Source organism: Cyanistes caeruleus, chromosome 2 (genome assembly GCF_971803275.1).
Source record: "Cyanistes caeruleus chromosome 2, bCyaCae1.hap1.1, whole genome shotgun sequence".
NCBI classification, from domain to species: domain Eukaryota; kingdom Metazoa; phylum Chordata; class Aves; order Passeriformes; family Paridae; genus Cyanistes; species Cyanistes caeruleus.
The window spans coordinates 70,504,148-70,518,941 of NC_141702.1; the positions used below are offsets into that span (position 1 = coordinate 70,504,148).

General features: G+C 38.1%; 1 protein-coding gene and 1 long non-coding RNA gene across 4 annotated transcripts in view; one reads left to right on the forward strand and one right to left on the reverse strand.

The window, feature by feature from the left end:
• The window catches only part of LOC111926876 (uncharacterized), a 53,730-nt gene that overhangs the window by 1,684 nt on the left and 37,252 nt on the right, over positions 1-14,794 (forward strand). The window contains exon 2 of the long non-coding RNA XR_015283377.1: positions 83-224. This is a non-coding gene — a long non-coding RNA (uncharacterized LOC111926876). The remainder of the gene's footprint in view (positions 1-82; positions 225-14,794) is intronic.
• Positions 310-14,794, reverse strand: part of LOC147654900 (uncharacterized) — a 30,538-nt gene continuing 16,053 nt past the window's right edge. Inside the window, exons 3-6 of one of the 3 annotated variants that reach the window (XM_086877813.1) lie at positions 14,389-14,617; positions 7,397-7,489; positions 2,766-2,815; positions 310-2,169 (exon numbers count right to left, since the gene is read on the reverse strand). In XM_086877813.1, the coding sequence (XP_086733939.1) occupies positions 2,109-2,169; positions 2,766-2,815; positions 7,397-7,489; positions 14,389-14,571 (387 nt within the window). In that variant the 5' untranslated portion in view covers positions 14,572-14,617 and the 3' untranslated portion in view covers positions 310-2,108. The remainder of the gene's footprint in view (positions 2,170-2,765; positions 2,816-7,396; positions 7,490-14,388; positions 14,618-14,794) is intronic. The other 2 variants (XR_015283373.1, XM_086877814.1) reach the window with 2 other exon arrangements.

The following is a 14,794-nucleotide window of genomic DNA, read 5'->3' on the forward strand; positions in this document are numbered from 1 at the left end:
AGTCCAGTACTTTGTTCTGGTGGCTTTTTAGGATCAGTGGAATTGTGATGTTTACTTACAGCTTCTTGTGGGTGTTTGTCAGGCATCCTTAATATAAAGAGAGAACTGCAGATAAGAACTGCATATTTGAATGGACTATTAACACAAGAACAACACTTGACAACTGGCCACTTCACCCTTGCCCTGAACTTCCTGTGCAGAGCTTACCATGATTGATTTTACAGGTAGGCTTTGTGTATAATTTTAAACTAAACCAGTCTGTTGGCTGGTCTCCCAGGCAGGCCACATAAAGAGACCCAGACAATGTTGTTTTGTTCCATGTGGAGTTTTACTAGGTTTTACAAATCAACCCTTTCTTTTTCAGAGGTGCGTGTGGAGAATTTTAAGGCTACCACTACTGTTTGACAGAACCCTTGTTTTCTGGTATTCTAAGAACTCTTTCATCCCATTTTCAGGTTACAGGACTCTCAGAGTTATTTCACTATGCAGTTAAGACCTTTCTCTTGCAAAGAGATGTGTAAGCAAAGTAGTTGCAGCACCAGGGCTTAAATTAGTCAGAATTTCACTTTGGTTTCCGTTGTAATTTCTACTATAAAATGTTTTCTCTTTCTGAATGCTCTGCCTAGGTTGAAGTCATTTCAAAGCATGAAAGCCATGAAGTAGTTATGCCAGTTGTGGTTTTGTAGTTTTGCTGTTAAGAGGACTTTATGTTTGCTACATTAACTGGAATTTTTATGCAGATTTTATCCAAGATTTACTATTTAAGTTTGTTCCTTTTGATGTATTTATTCTGTAATCAGTGGCTGCATAGAAGATGTAGATTGTTCAAGAAGCACGAGTTGCAGGGCACAAGTTGCTTTCTCTGTAGCTGTGTGCTGGAACCAGCAGTGTTTGGAGTCAGCCTGTGTGCTTTCCTGATTCCTGGGATTTTTGCATTCTTGCTTGGAGATGGTTAGCTGAAATAAGTAGAAAGGACACATACCCTAGAAGTGTAGATAACTCTAAAAAAAAATACGTAAGTGGGTTTTATTCCTTCCAGGATGAGAAGAACCCAGCTTTTCCTCTTCCAGTAACTTGATTAGTAGTAACTTATTCCTAAAAAGATCCCAGTTCAAAATATTTTCCTAACCAAGTACCTATACTCGAGGGTGAGTAAAATTCAATTCATGCTGAATTAAATTGTGTGATTGGGCAAGGCCATGAAAGAAGTATTTACAAAAAGACCCCCTGTGCAGTTCCAGGGTCAGGCTGTGATTCTGGGTGATCTGTGGAGACCTTGGAAGGATCTGCCAATCATTGCTATGAACTGTTAGCTAAGCCTGGGGAAGCCTGCATTTATTGCTGAATGTTGACCAAAAAAAAAAAATTGGATAGAGTCCTAGATCTTTATGTTGAATGGGGTAAAATTAATTAACTGCACATTTCCAGACCAGTGACTAGGAAAAGAGGCCATTTATGATATTTATGGTATTCCCTAGAGTAGAAGCTGGAAGGAATGAGAGTGTAATCTACCATCTCTGACCTGCTTCAGTAGGCAGGAGTTTACATTTCAGCACTCTGCCTCAAGGTAGGCACAGTACCTTGTTACAGTTTCAGCCCTTGGTTTATCTGGTGTTAGGTTTTGGACTTTTTCTCCTCACAGAAGAGAGAATGGTTAAGTTGGAACCCTTTTCTTTCTCTCCAATAGAACTTGTCTTCTTGATTCACAGTAGCTCAAGTTGGTAAAGCATTTTGCTTGCATCAAGTTAGGGAAGTATGCTTTTAAGAAAAATAACACTTTGTGTTAGAGAGTTCCTTGTTCTCCCCTGCAGAGAATTCTTCTGCTCACAGATAGAGGGTCTGGCTGTATACCACTGGCCATCTAATCATATTAGTGATGGTATTTCAGAGTTGACTTTCCTTTGGCCTGTGGAGCAATCATGGCATCAGCAGGTGTCTGAGAGAAAGCATTGAGCATCCACAGCCTGACCATCTTTAATCTTCAACTTCCCAGAGAGATAAGCCATTAGTTACATGCAGAGCTTCCTCTAGATGAAAACTGTGGTCCTCTTTCTATCCGAGATTTACCTATAGAGCTTTTTATGTGTGGGTCATACAGTAGAAATCCTTTATGTTCTTTCCATCAATGGCTGTGTCCCCCAGAACAGAAGAAATTCCTGAAATGATTTCCTGAAAATAGAAATAAATAATAGAAATAAATATATCAAATGTTATAAATAAATGTATGGTAGTTGGGGAGTGTTTGTGAAATTGAATTTACTATTGTAAGCAACAGAGAGCAACCAACATTCACAGAATGTAGTCCTCTGTCTTTCCCAGTACAGCATGTTGAGCCTTCTGGGCAATTGCAGACAGAGGGGAAAATGTAAAAAAATCCAGTAAGTTGCTGTACATTTTTTAAAACATACATGTCTGAATGTAAGAAGAAGGCCCTTTTAATGAATTATGCAGCATGAAACGGGATCCTTGTTAGGCAGGAGAGAAGTTGTGTAAAGCTCAATCCATAGCACAAATCCGTAGGAAATCAGGTTTCATTGTTTCCATTCTCAATGAAACATCTTGCTGGTTTGCTCTTCTAGTCTCCCACCTCCTACTTCTTGAAAAAGATAAGTCTCCCTGAAACTGCATGACACTTTGTATGGTATTCTTACACTTTTACTAGAAATAGCGAGTTGCATTCACTTTGAAAAAAATGCAATTTGGTTTGTTATGGGATGATAAAACCAGGTTTACTGTGATAATGTTATTTTGACAGGGTTACTGACCTGAAAATTTCAAATTTCAACTGAATTCTGTCAGATGTCAATGGAATACTCTGTAATTGAGGAAGAACATTGCAAAAGTAAATTTAATTGTATTGCTAAATTTTTCATTGCTGTTTTTTAAGGTGTAACAGTTTTGTTAAGCAAATGTCATTCTCATGGTTGTTGATTTCAATAGGCAGGAACATAAGTGAATTTCTATACTACTTTGAGTGACAGTTGACAGAGTACAAACTGCTTTACTAAAAAGTGCATTAGGCAGTAGTTCCTACAAGACAGTTCAGAGACACCATAGGAAGAAGTGAATTCAAAAAATCATGAGAAAGTGAAGTAAATAATCTCCCACTGGGGCTGAGAGAATACAAGGAAAAGCTAAGCCAATTTGACAAGCTGTAGATATATATGTATTTAGAAGAATATAATTTTCAGATTTCTGCTCCTCAGAGATGCTCCTTTTTTGGGTAACAGCTTTTATACCTAAAGGATGCGGTGGTGAGCCCTGCAGTACACTGATGGACAAGTGTAAGGATGTTTCAGGAAGGAAGGCCTTCATGGTCACGTCTTTGGCACCTCCGTGGAAGAGGCCAAATTTGGAATGATCATGTAGGCTGTTAGTGGTTGCTGAGTCTGGTAGCTTGTGAGAGGAAAGTTTGCTCTAGCTCCACATTTCCTCATTCAGCCAGAAGTGAGACTGAGCACGTATTCCCAGCAGACACACAGCCACACACAGGGTACCCAGTACATACACAAGTGATTGTCCATGCAGATCAACACAACAGAAAGCACAGCATAAACAATAGCTGTGGATTCACCCTGTTCCCCTCCCTGGCTGATCAGTGTGAAAGCCCTTTAACAGAAAATGTGCACACCTGTATGTATATTGTCCTGGCTTAGGAATGGCACTCCCCAATTCACTGCTCCCACTGAGACTCTCTGAACCACCCTGCTGCTCTCTCTCACTCCCTCATGTCCCCCTCACCTTCTCACTGCAGCAGGATGGAGGTGAGGATTGGGGGCACAAAAGACAAAGGTCATGCACTGAGATAAGAACACTTTACTGGAAACCGCAGTGAGATAAGAAATTTAACAGTAACAGCAGCAGTAACAAAAGAATGCAGAAAGAGAGAATGCTTCACATGCAGAAATGCTCACCACAGACCCCAGGACAATGAACAATATGGGAGAGCTTCCCCCACCACATTTTTTCAACAGGAAGGAACCCCTTCTCCCCAGAAGAACAGGAGAGTTCCTTTCCTGTGGCCAGCAATGAGGTAAGGTGGTATAGAATAACATCAGAGTCCTGGCCATGACCCCTCAGCCATATCCCTCTTGGCTGCTGCAAAAATTAACCGTGTCCTGCCTAAAACCAGCAATATTTATATATTTATACACACACACACACATATATACACACAGTATAGATTCATCCAGATCCATTTCATGCAATATGAACAGGACAGCCAGAGGATCAGGTCCAGCCAGCATGGGTTTGTGAAAGGCAGGTCCTACTTGGCCAACCTGATCTACTCCTGTGAGCAGGTGACCCACTTGTTGGATGGGGGAGAAGCTGTGGATGTTGTCTACCTAGGCTTCAGTAAAGCCTTTGATCCTGTCTTCCACAGCATTCTCATGGAGAAAGTGGCTTCCCATGGTGTGTGTGGATGGGTGTACTCTTTGGTGGGTGGAAGATTTGGCTGGATGGCCAGGTGGGGGTTGGTGTCTTCTCCCACGCAACAAGTGATAGAACAGGAGGAAATTGCCTCAAGCTGCACTAAGGGAAGTTTACATTGGCTATTAGGAAAAATTTCTTCACAAAAAGATTTGTCAAGCATTGGAACAGACTGCCAAGGGAAGTGGTGGAGTGATCACATTCAAAAAACATGGTTATGGCATTGGAGGACATGTTTTAATGGTGAACATGGTGGTGGTGCTAGGTTGATGGCTGGACTTGACCTTAAATGTATGTTCCAACCTTAACAATTCTGTGAATCTGTAATTTTCTATTCAGCTTTTCTTCTATTCTGAATAATTTAGCATCAGTTGCAATCTTTGTGACTTTGCTTAAAACAGCCCTTAGTGTGGGTGCAGATGGACATATGGTGATGAACCTCATCATCATGAAAAATGTCCATTTGCCCCTACATTTTCTTTCTTGTATTTTATGCAATTATTTTTCCATCGTAAGATTATTCCATGGCAGTTTGGCTCTTCAAAGGCCTTAGGTGAGTGGCCTTTCAAAGGCCTGGTGGAAACCCAAACAGACTTTATCATTCAGATTATCTATTTCCATAAGTTCTAATAAAATCTAGGAGATCTGTGAAATATGACTGGTTTCTTGCCAGGATCAAACACCAAATTCCTGGAGTAAGTCTCCAGACATGGATGTGTCAATAGATTAATTCTTGCAGACAGTGAGGAAAAGTAAGTTATATGCCTGGTCCATCATCTTCAAGAATTTAATTTCTCAGACACTTAGTATCCCATTTGTTTTTTAAATTAGTTATTACTGTCAAAAGTTATTAAGTCTGAAAAAATGGAGAGACAGCAAAACTACAAAAATTAATTGCCCTAAAATAGGAAGTTTCCTATTTTTCTAGCCTTATTCACACTAGTGATACCTTGAAATTACTTCAAATTAGATTTTATTGTCCAGTAAAATACTAATCAGCATAAATGAAGCTGTCAGAAAGCTACATAAAAAACTGCCATAAATAGTTATTCAGTTTGGATTAAATCTTTTGATCATTCAGGGTCAGCAGAGACCATTATGGATATGTACTCATATCTGTGTTATATCAGATGCCAGGAAATAGTACCCATTTATTCTGTGTGAAGTCTAATGCATTGTGGTCATTTGAGGGTCCAAGGGGGATGCTGAGGAATCTACCAAAACATTTCAATAAAATAGCCCAGTAGTATATTACCTTCATTTAAAATTTGCATTTCTCTTTCTGGTAAGATTTTTCTAGCTTTGGATTTCAGCCAGTAAATATTTTTATGTCTTTGTCTGCTCTAGAAACTGGACACCATTCTACTAATCTGATACTCTGTGTACTTATATTTGTGTCACTATCAAAATAATGCTTGTACATTTCTCTTGTTCCATCCTCTTCCTCACCCGTGGTGTTAAAAAGGACATCCTGTACCCCTGCACTTATTATAACATTTTCCCAAGAAAATTAAGCCTCTGGTAGTTACTTTTCTATTTCTTCTCTTTCTACCAAGAAAAGGACTTGGGAAAGAAATTTGCTTGCTGAATAAATTCCTCCTAGTGCCACCTATGTTTTTACTCTGCCACAAAGAGGAAAGTCACAGAGAGTAAACAAACAGTCTCTCCTGTGCTAAAATCTATACAAGCTCTGGCATGGTTTTCAATCATGTATTGCTTGATGTGAAAAAACAAAACCCTATTTCAGCATTAGCAGTTAATAGTATTGACATTCTGAATAGCCAATTCAGCTCAATATTACTGGGAAAAATGTAATTTGAGCAATCAGATGGATGAAATTCATTTTTTTAAATGATAAAACCATCTTCTTGGTTATAATTTTCTTTAGTTACCATTTCTTTATCATGTGTTTTTTTAGCGTAGCTGCATTTGTCATGTTACTGGTAATGTAGTTAAGTTTAATTTCTCCTATAAACCCTTGTAGAGGGCTGTGTATAATTCTGTTTGTGTCATTACAAATTCTGATTCATCAGTTTAGATTGTTGTTCTGAAGTCTTGGTTGCTGGAAACAGTGATTTTCCTCCTTGCCAGGAACTGATGATTTGTTTTCTTCCCAGAAGAAAAGCTTGTTATTTACTGTTCATAATATGTGATTTGTCTGCCTGACTGATATTTGGAGTCCATTTGTAGCTTAGATGTTTTTCAAGTAAAAATCTTTCATGAGTGAAGCAAGTGGATCAACACCAAGTGAGTAGATTTAGCAATGCAATGCATTTCACATTTAAAATGTAATAAAGGGTGGATCTCTGCCTCATGACCTTGTGTCAGAGGTTGGCCATCATTCTGCAAGCCCTCAGGTTTGTATTCAGCCTTGCCACTGTAATGTGTTCATGAACCAGCAATGTCCTGTTCCCAGGGGTGGTGGAAGGCTCCTTCTTTTTAATTTAATTTGATAATACCTTCTTTTGTGCTAGGAAACTTCTCTCCATTTATTATTTTTGCTATTCCATAAGGGAGGAAATCAGTGTTAACCTTAAATTAAGTCTAATTGTTGGGAATTAAATTTTGGAAAGAAACATCTAAAGATCACCTCAGCATTTTGGTGTCGAAAGGAGAACTGACTGATCTGACTTGTTGAGTTAATGGGAGATCATGTGACAAAAGTACCTTTCTTAATTAGGGAGATCATGAGAGGAAGAAAACAAGGATGTGAGGGGAAACATTTAAGGCTCATTAAGATACTCTTTTTCCCCTCAGTCATAAGTCTCTTTACCAACAAATGAAAACATAGATCTAGAATTCTGCTGAATGAATAGCAAAACCCTTTCTTTCTGTGTTCTTTTTCTGAGTTCCCAACTTGAACTGAAGGGCAGCACCTTTATAGGTAGGTAGGTAATTAGGTAGGGTAGGTAGGTAGGTAGGTTGGTTGGTTGGTTGGTGTGGTGGTGCATAATTTTCATATTACCTTTTTTTTTTTTCTTCTTCTTTCTTTCCAGGACTCATTGGAAGTCCTGATTTTGCTTCTGTTATCTCTATGGGCAGTCCTGTTCTTTTCCACCTTTATGGGAAAAAAACGGCTTATGTAAGTAAGGATGATGGGACCAAGACACAAATTGAGTTAAAGAGGGTAGTTGAACCTAGTGAGAATTATCCAAGTGCATTTAAAATACAAATGTTATTCTATAAATGCTTTTTGTTCATGTTATTTAACTTAAAATCTTTCTTGTTTTACATTGGGTAGCATTAAAAAGCTAGCAGTTACCAACTTTTTTATATAATTTACCTGGAATCAGCACTGTCAAGTTCAGCTTAATGGTTGCTAATGTTTTAGAGAGCAGCCTGTATGAGTATACATTGAGAGAAACTGAGGGAGAGCCAAAATGCCCAATGGGGATTTAAAAGCAAGTTGGATGACTGATACCATGATACATTTTGGAATTTACTCTGTTAGTTTCAGCATCCTGACTAGAACATGATTTTGATTATTTATGTTCTGTTTCTTCAAATTCCCCACTATGTTTTGTGCTTAACTGTTGTGGCACTTAGCATTGTCTGTTCTAATCCATTTTGTTTGGGATGTGGCAATTCTTGTAGCACATTTTCCTCCAGAAGTGTAAACAGCTTTTCCCACTGTAAGTTGGCAGAAGAGGGGACACTTTTTCCCATGGTATGCACAAAGCCCATAAATGAATCCTTCTGGATGATAGATTCTCCATAAGTGTGAGATGATCATCACAACTGCTGTAAAAACCTGTATGCTGCTTGGAGAGTCTCAAATACACTTCTGACACTCTTTCCTTGCTGGTAGTGCTAGTTCTTCAGTGCTTTTCCTGCTGTTTAATCCTAATGTTTTGGAATTTTATTTAAAGTGAATAAACTGAAAATCCTGGCTCCCTCAAGTAACAATTCTTCAGCACAAACTGGTCCCAGCACCTTTTACAGTAGGTGCTATTAGCTATTATCATACCTGTATCAATCAAAGCAGCATACAAAGAATGTGTCACTATTTAAACTAATTTACATCTTAAGTTTGGCATATAATTCCTCAAGGGATGGAATGACATTTAAGCATCATGCCTAGTGAGCAGCAATACTAAATGTTCTCTGAGAATATCAGTCACTGAAGTCTCAAGTTATCATGATCAATAGTAAGCCAAGTTCTGGCAAATATCTAAGTCTTATGGGAAGTGCTAGTAGTGCACTGACACACACACACACACACACACATATATATCCTGCATGTTGTCACTTTACTAAGTTATGTTGTCTCTTGACTCCTATTGCCCTCTTCTGCATTTTTTCAACTTTTATTCTTGGGGATTTTTATTTTTTTTTTGGTTCCTTCCTGCCTCATTTTTAATGCTGCTGTGAATTCATTCCTTCCTGGCAACTACAATCCAAACAAAAGATGGGCTTTACCTTACACTCAAGCTTCCTGCATCAAGGGCTGGAAACTCTGGGTGATTGCAGTTACCTGCCATCAGTGTGAGATAGCAGGCTTGCTGCTGCCCCTGAGCTTGCAGGTCTGAGCCCCTGTGTCCTCCAAACCGGGTGATAGGGTTTCTGGCCTCAGAAGGAAGGAGCTCTTTAGACTACAGGAGTGCTCTCTCCCCTTCTACCTGTACTTGCTCAGATCTTGTGGTCCACTGACCTCAGCAAATGAAATGGTGTTCAGATCCATTCCTATTATGTCATCTATGATTTCTGTTTCCATTGTTTTCTTCCTAAGTTTTGTTCAGAACTCTGGCTGGAGGCAAAATCTGATGGTCGGATAATTGGGGATATTATTTGGGGCTTATCAATGTATGTTCTTTTTGCTTTTCTTTCAAGTGCTATTCATTATACAATCCTTTGTATTTTACAGTGCTTTCCTTTGAAGTTCTAGATGTGGTTTACTCAGATTAATCTAATTGAGGTGAGCCTGGTCTAGTGGAACAGGTAGAAAATCGACACTACAGATAGTAATAGAATAGCATAGTTACACAGTCTGGGACATGAACCAGTTTTTAGTCATGTGCTTTTTTAATGCAGGGCTAATAGCAGAGTCTTTGTGGTCTCTTAGGAAAGAGATGTCATGATTAACTTGGCTGCTGCCATTATCTTGCCTCAATTTCAAATAGAACAATTTAGTGTCTTCAATGGTCTTGTGATGATTTGTTGTAATTGTCACAGTTCTCAGTTTCCTGGTTGTTACATAGTTCTTAAATAGGCTGCTTCTATTATGCATTTCATACCCCAAGAAGGGATTGCATGTCTGAAAGCTTATTCGAGTTTTTCAAAAAAGCTGTATCTCTTATCTAATAAAATAAGTTACATTGACCTACAAGCTTTGTCTTGTCCTTAGCTGTAGAATTCTTTTTGTATTTTGTGTTCCTTGAATGCTGAAGAAGGAGTCTCAAACTGGGCCACAAAGTTTCTAGTAAATGCACACTGATGAAAGACATGTTTGCAGTCAGAATGTGTCAGCTGGTTTTAAGTTTCAGACTGAAGTTGTGTTGAGAGGACAAGGTAAGGCAGTTTTTCTGGTGATAAAGAGAATATCTTTTTATCCTGCCTAGTCTCCAGTTACACTGACTTTGGACCTTTCACAAGTAGCCAATTCAGAGGGAAAAAAAGAAAGATAAGAAAAACAAAATAAAAAGTAAGCAGTCTTCTTGTTCCTACAGTCTATAAGCTGGTGATAGATGAACCTTCAGGGATTTAAAATTCACTCCAAATGAACATCCAGCACTTCAGATTGTTATCAGATGAACCAGTCAAATCTAGAGAAGTCTTACATAGGTTTACCATTCTGCACTGTTAAAATGAAAGAACATGAGAATAAATTTCTTAATAACATCTCACCATTTGTTGTATCAGAACAGAAATTGGAAGCTGTCTGAATCTGGACTGCATCTTACTTTAGAGTGACAGAGAAAAACCAGAGATTTCCTGGTTATTTTAATTAGTTTGTTCTTTGCCACTAAATATGTTGGCTTGGACAAAAATCCAAAATTCAAATACCTGACTGTGTTTATATGTGCACAGATGTGTGTGCTTCAGTCAAATATACCTTATTTATCCACACATCTATGTTTTAAAAGAATTCTCAGAGACAAAATAACAAGTATTTTCAGTATATTCTTATTTCCACTTTTGCATAAAGATCAGCCAAAGGTTAACATTGCAACCATTTTGCAGCTATTTGCAGAACATGAATTATTTCTTCTCACTTCAATGTGTCATTGTAATTAATTTACATTGGAGAATAGCATTCCATTTTTAATTTAACTAGTTCAATTTAATTCTGAGTCCTTGTTAGAACATAGCTAAAACAATGACCGCATCTTATGAAAATATATAACAAGAAAATAACATCTTCTGCACTATGCTGGCAAACACCAAGGCTAATGAATGGTTGTCAGCATCAAAACAGATGTCTGTTTACAGTTTAAAAAATATTCTTTACCAGTCTAAGTAAATCCCCAAATTAATTTAACTCTTGTTTGCAGTGTGTGGCTCAAATTGCTTTTCTATGGTGAATCATGATGAAAATATTGGTAGATTGAAGGGTCTCTGCTCCCCTTAAGAAGTCTGACTTCAATGTGACATCCTATTTGGCTTGTGGAATCCATAAAAACAGTTTGATTTGATGAGGATTATCTTGTCAGTAGGAGAAGACTTTCCTAATATGCTGAATACAATTATCTTCATAGGGGTATTACTGCTCAAAATGCTGGAGGGTTTTCCTTGAAATGGAAAAGGAACATTTAAGGGAAAGAACACAGATAGCTATATCATGTAATTGAGTGAAATAAAATGGAAACAACTTCATTGCTGTCCACTCTATATGTCGTATTCTTAGCAGTTCTCATCATGTAGACCTTGGATCTTCTTAGATCTACCCCACTTCCCAATGTGAACAATGTAAACACCGACACTCAAAACAACGAACAAACTGCACTCAACATCCATAGGCCACTCTTCCATTTCTCTCTCCTCACTCAAGTCATATTAAATTCAGTCCCTTCTTTTTCCTGGGATAATGAGTTATTTTAAATCTTTCTTGGTTATCCAGGTCAGTATAAGGAAAGCTCATTTTGTAATGAGGAGTCTTATTTTTTCATCTGAGACATTCAGTGTACAGAGTCAGAGGTTTGCAGGTCAGGATGGAGCCACCGGTGCAGATTCTAAATTATTTCCTTGAATGTATAGGTTTTTTTTAACCTTGTAACAGTGTCTCTACTTTGTCAAGTTTCATGGCTCTAAGTGCACTTTCACGCTAATGTGAGCATTAGACAATATATTTTGACCACTTTTTTCCATAATGGTGACACTAATACTTGAATAACTCCATCATGACGTTATTCTTTTTCCTTGTTACTTTTTCTCCAAAGCAAACAGCATTTAAGAAGATTAATTGTTTTTTGAGAATGAGTCAACAAATTACATGTTGTGTTTTATCTTTATCATACACAGAAAATTACTGCTACAGTGTGTCAGTAATTCACAATGACATATAAATTGGACTGAATCCAGCAGAGATCACAGCATGGCGAACACTGCTCATTATTCAATTTACTTTTATGGACATCAAGAGGAATTAAAAAGGAGTCTGTAGGTGTTACTGAGGCTTTTGCTGTTTTGCCAGAATAATCCCTAAGTATTGCACATACTTAAACAGTTGCAGAGGTTATGAGTAGTGCACAAGCACAATGCCACTTAATGTAAGCAGTCTTTCACCACTTGCACTGTTAAAACTTGCTGGATTGCTGTATTATTCTTACTGAAAGATGCAATCTTTAATTTTGTACCTGAAGTTTTAGATGTATCTTCCTGTTTGTTGTAGGTATCGACTTGCTCATCATAAAGGTTCCTCAGTAAGGTACTGAACCCAAAAACATGCAATAAAACCCATGGGAACAACTTTCCAAATGATGTGCTTTCTTCACAAAGCAACTTTTTCTGAGCTACTTACTACTTCAAAACTATGGATTTGGGGTTTTTTTTAATCATCTCAGTTTCTAGCAAGTGTGAGGCACCGATTATCGTGTAGAAACCACTGAACTCTGACTTCTTATTCCTTTGATGATTCTTATGTTGAATTGCTTCTCCCAGCCAAGAGTAGAAGCAAGGCAAGGAGAGGACAGGGTACAAGGAGAGAATTTCCTGTGCTTAGAAATTTAGAAAGCTGTGAATTATGGCGTATCCCACAATTGCGGTTTATGGTGCACTGGATGTATGTGGAATTCTGGAATAATTACGGTGTGTGAAAAGTTGGTTTCTTTGCTTTCTCTTTGTTCTTCTTTTCACACAGAATCAGTTTTAAAATTGCTTCCTTCTCTTATGCCTGGTAATAGACTATGCATTTTACAGCATCATTAAAACCAAAAATAAGAGACAGAATACAGCCTCTGGAGAGAAACTGAACAGAAAGTTTGTCTGTGTTCTGACAGGATGGCAGGAAATCATCTTCTATACCTTGCCTTTTATTCATGTAGAACTGTAAGAACCTCTCTTCTGTATATTTTGTCCTGTGAGATGGAGGGGCAGATTTAGGCAGAGAACCTCCAAGATTGTATCCCAACTTCTGTCTCTCCTTGCCGTTGCCAGTCTGACACACTTAGGGCACTTAGGGTCAAACAGCAGGGATCACCTCAGCTGTAGTGCTGCCTCTTACTCTGCATTGAAGCCACACCAGTGTAGGAGTGTGTTGAACGTGAACATACACTGGAGTGCCTAGGAAAACTGGAAAGCAGTGAGTCACCAGGAACTACAGTATTTGTCCAGTTTTGGAGGATCGTGATAACTGGCTGAGTTGTTAACAAAATGTCTAGAACTGTCTAGAAAAGAGAGTGTTGTTCTTGACTCTGGAGAAGAATTATTTAAGAGGTGTGTAAGGAAAATAATTATCTGGAGAAAAGCAGCCTTTATAAAAATAATCTGCTTGAAACATTCAAATTGAGGGGAATGCAAATCAGTGAAACTTTTTATTCAGAGTAATCAGTTTCTTTCTTTCTGCTCCTCCAGTCTTCTTCATGTGCTGCAGAACATAGTTTGAAAGAGAGGACTGGTGGCAAGATACACTTAAAATAGTGGCAGACTGCCAATAAATTCTATACATTTCTTTGTATTTTCCTATCATAAAAATACAGATGTGGTAGAAGACCAATTCTGACTTTCCTGAGGAACTTTGTGTCAAAAGGATTTGCTAAATGGTGTTAAAAGAAACAAGCAAAACACAACCACAACAAAAGCCTATTAGAAATAGTAACATTCCTCTTTTTTTAAAAGCTTATGAGATTTTGAAAAGTCTGTATTTATAAAAAAGCTGTTTTGGGGCATAGTTCTTAATAAAGGTGATAGTAATTTTTCTCCTCTTACTTCTTTCCTAGATATCCTATGGTCCTACATGAAAGCATATGATATGCATATAAATACGAAAGCATACATAGCTCCAAAATTAAGCTCTTTATAATTCAAATTAGCTATGAATTTTGTATGCTTATTGTACATTGTAGCCACCAAATATCACTTTTGGCAGTGTCCTCAGTTAAAGAAGAACTGTAAGGCTTGAGTTGTTTCCTTAATACAAAATAAATTGAAATGAGCTATGAAGAGTGAATAGAGGAATAGCCCTTTGCCTGTGTTTGATATCTTGGTGGAACTGTGGCATGTCCATCAACAGCAACCCTGATTTCTTTTATGCTGCTGGCCATCTTTTGTACTGGTACTTTTGTACCAGTCTTTCTTGCAGTTTTTTGAGGTTAAGGAAGATTAAGTAATTCTCTCATCTACAGAATTAGTTTCACTCTGTAGAATGAAGAAAATACAAAGCATTGCATGGAAGTTTGGAGATGATAAAATTGGTGGAATAAAATAAATGGAGAAGGTACTGCATTATAAACTAGGAGCATTTGCACATGAAAAATGAAAGCCTGTGTGTTTCAGAAGCACAAAGACATCGATTCTACTTACATAGTGTGGGCTGCATCTTGAGAAATAAAGCTTCAGAAATAGCAGGGAAGGGCCAGGGGCTGAGGGGTAGTTGGTTGAACATGCACTCCTAGTTTTATGCTGAGGATGAGTAGCGATCACAGTCCTTGTGGGCAGTGTAGCAGGAGGAATCCAGAGCAGGGATGGAAAAGCACATTCCACCATTATACAGCTTGTTACTGGTTCCTTATCCCGTGCTGGTGTTAATACACTTAGGGAGGAAGAGACGAGAGAAAAGTGGAGTAGAAAACTCATTAAGTGTCCCAGAATAAAAGGTAAGCTCTCAAATTTACACATTGAGGTGACTTGAGGTGACTTATCAATCTTAATACACACAGGAAGATTTGTAGTATGGCAGTTTTAATGAGCTGTAATAGGGGAATTGGAC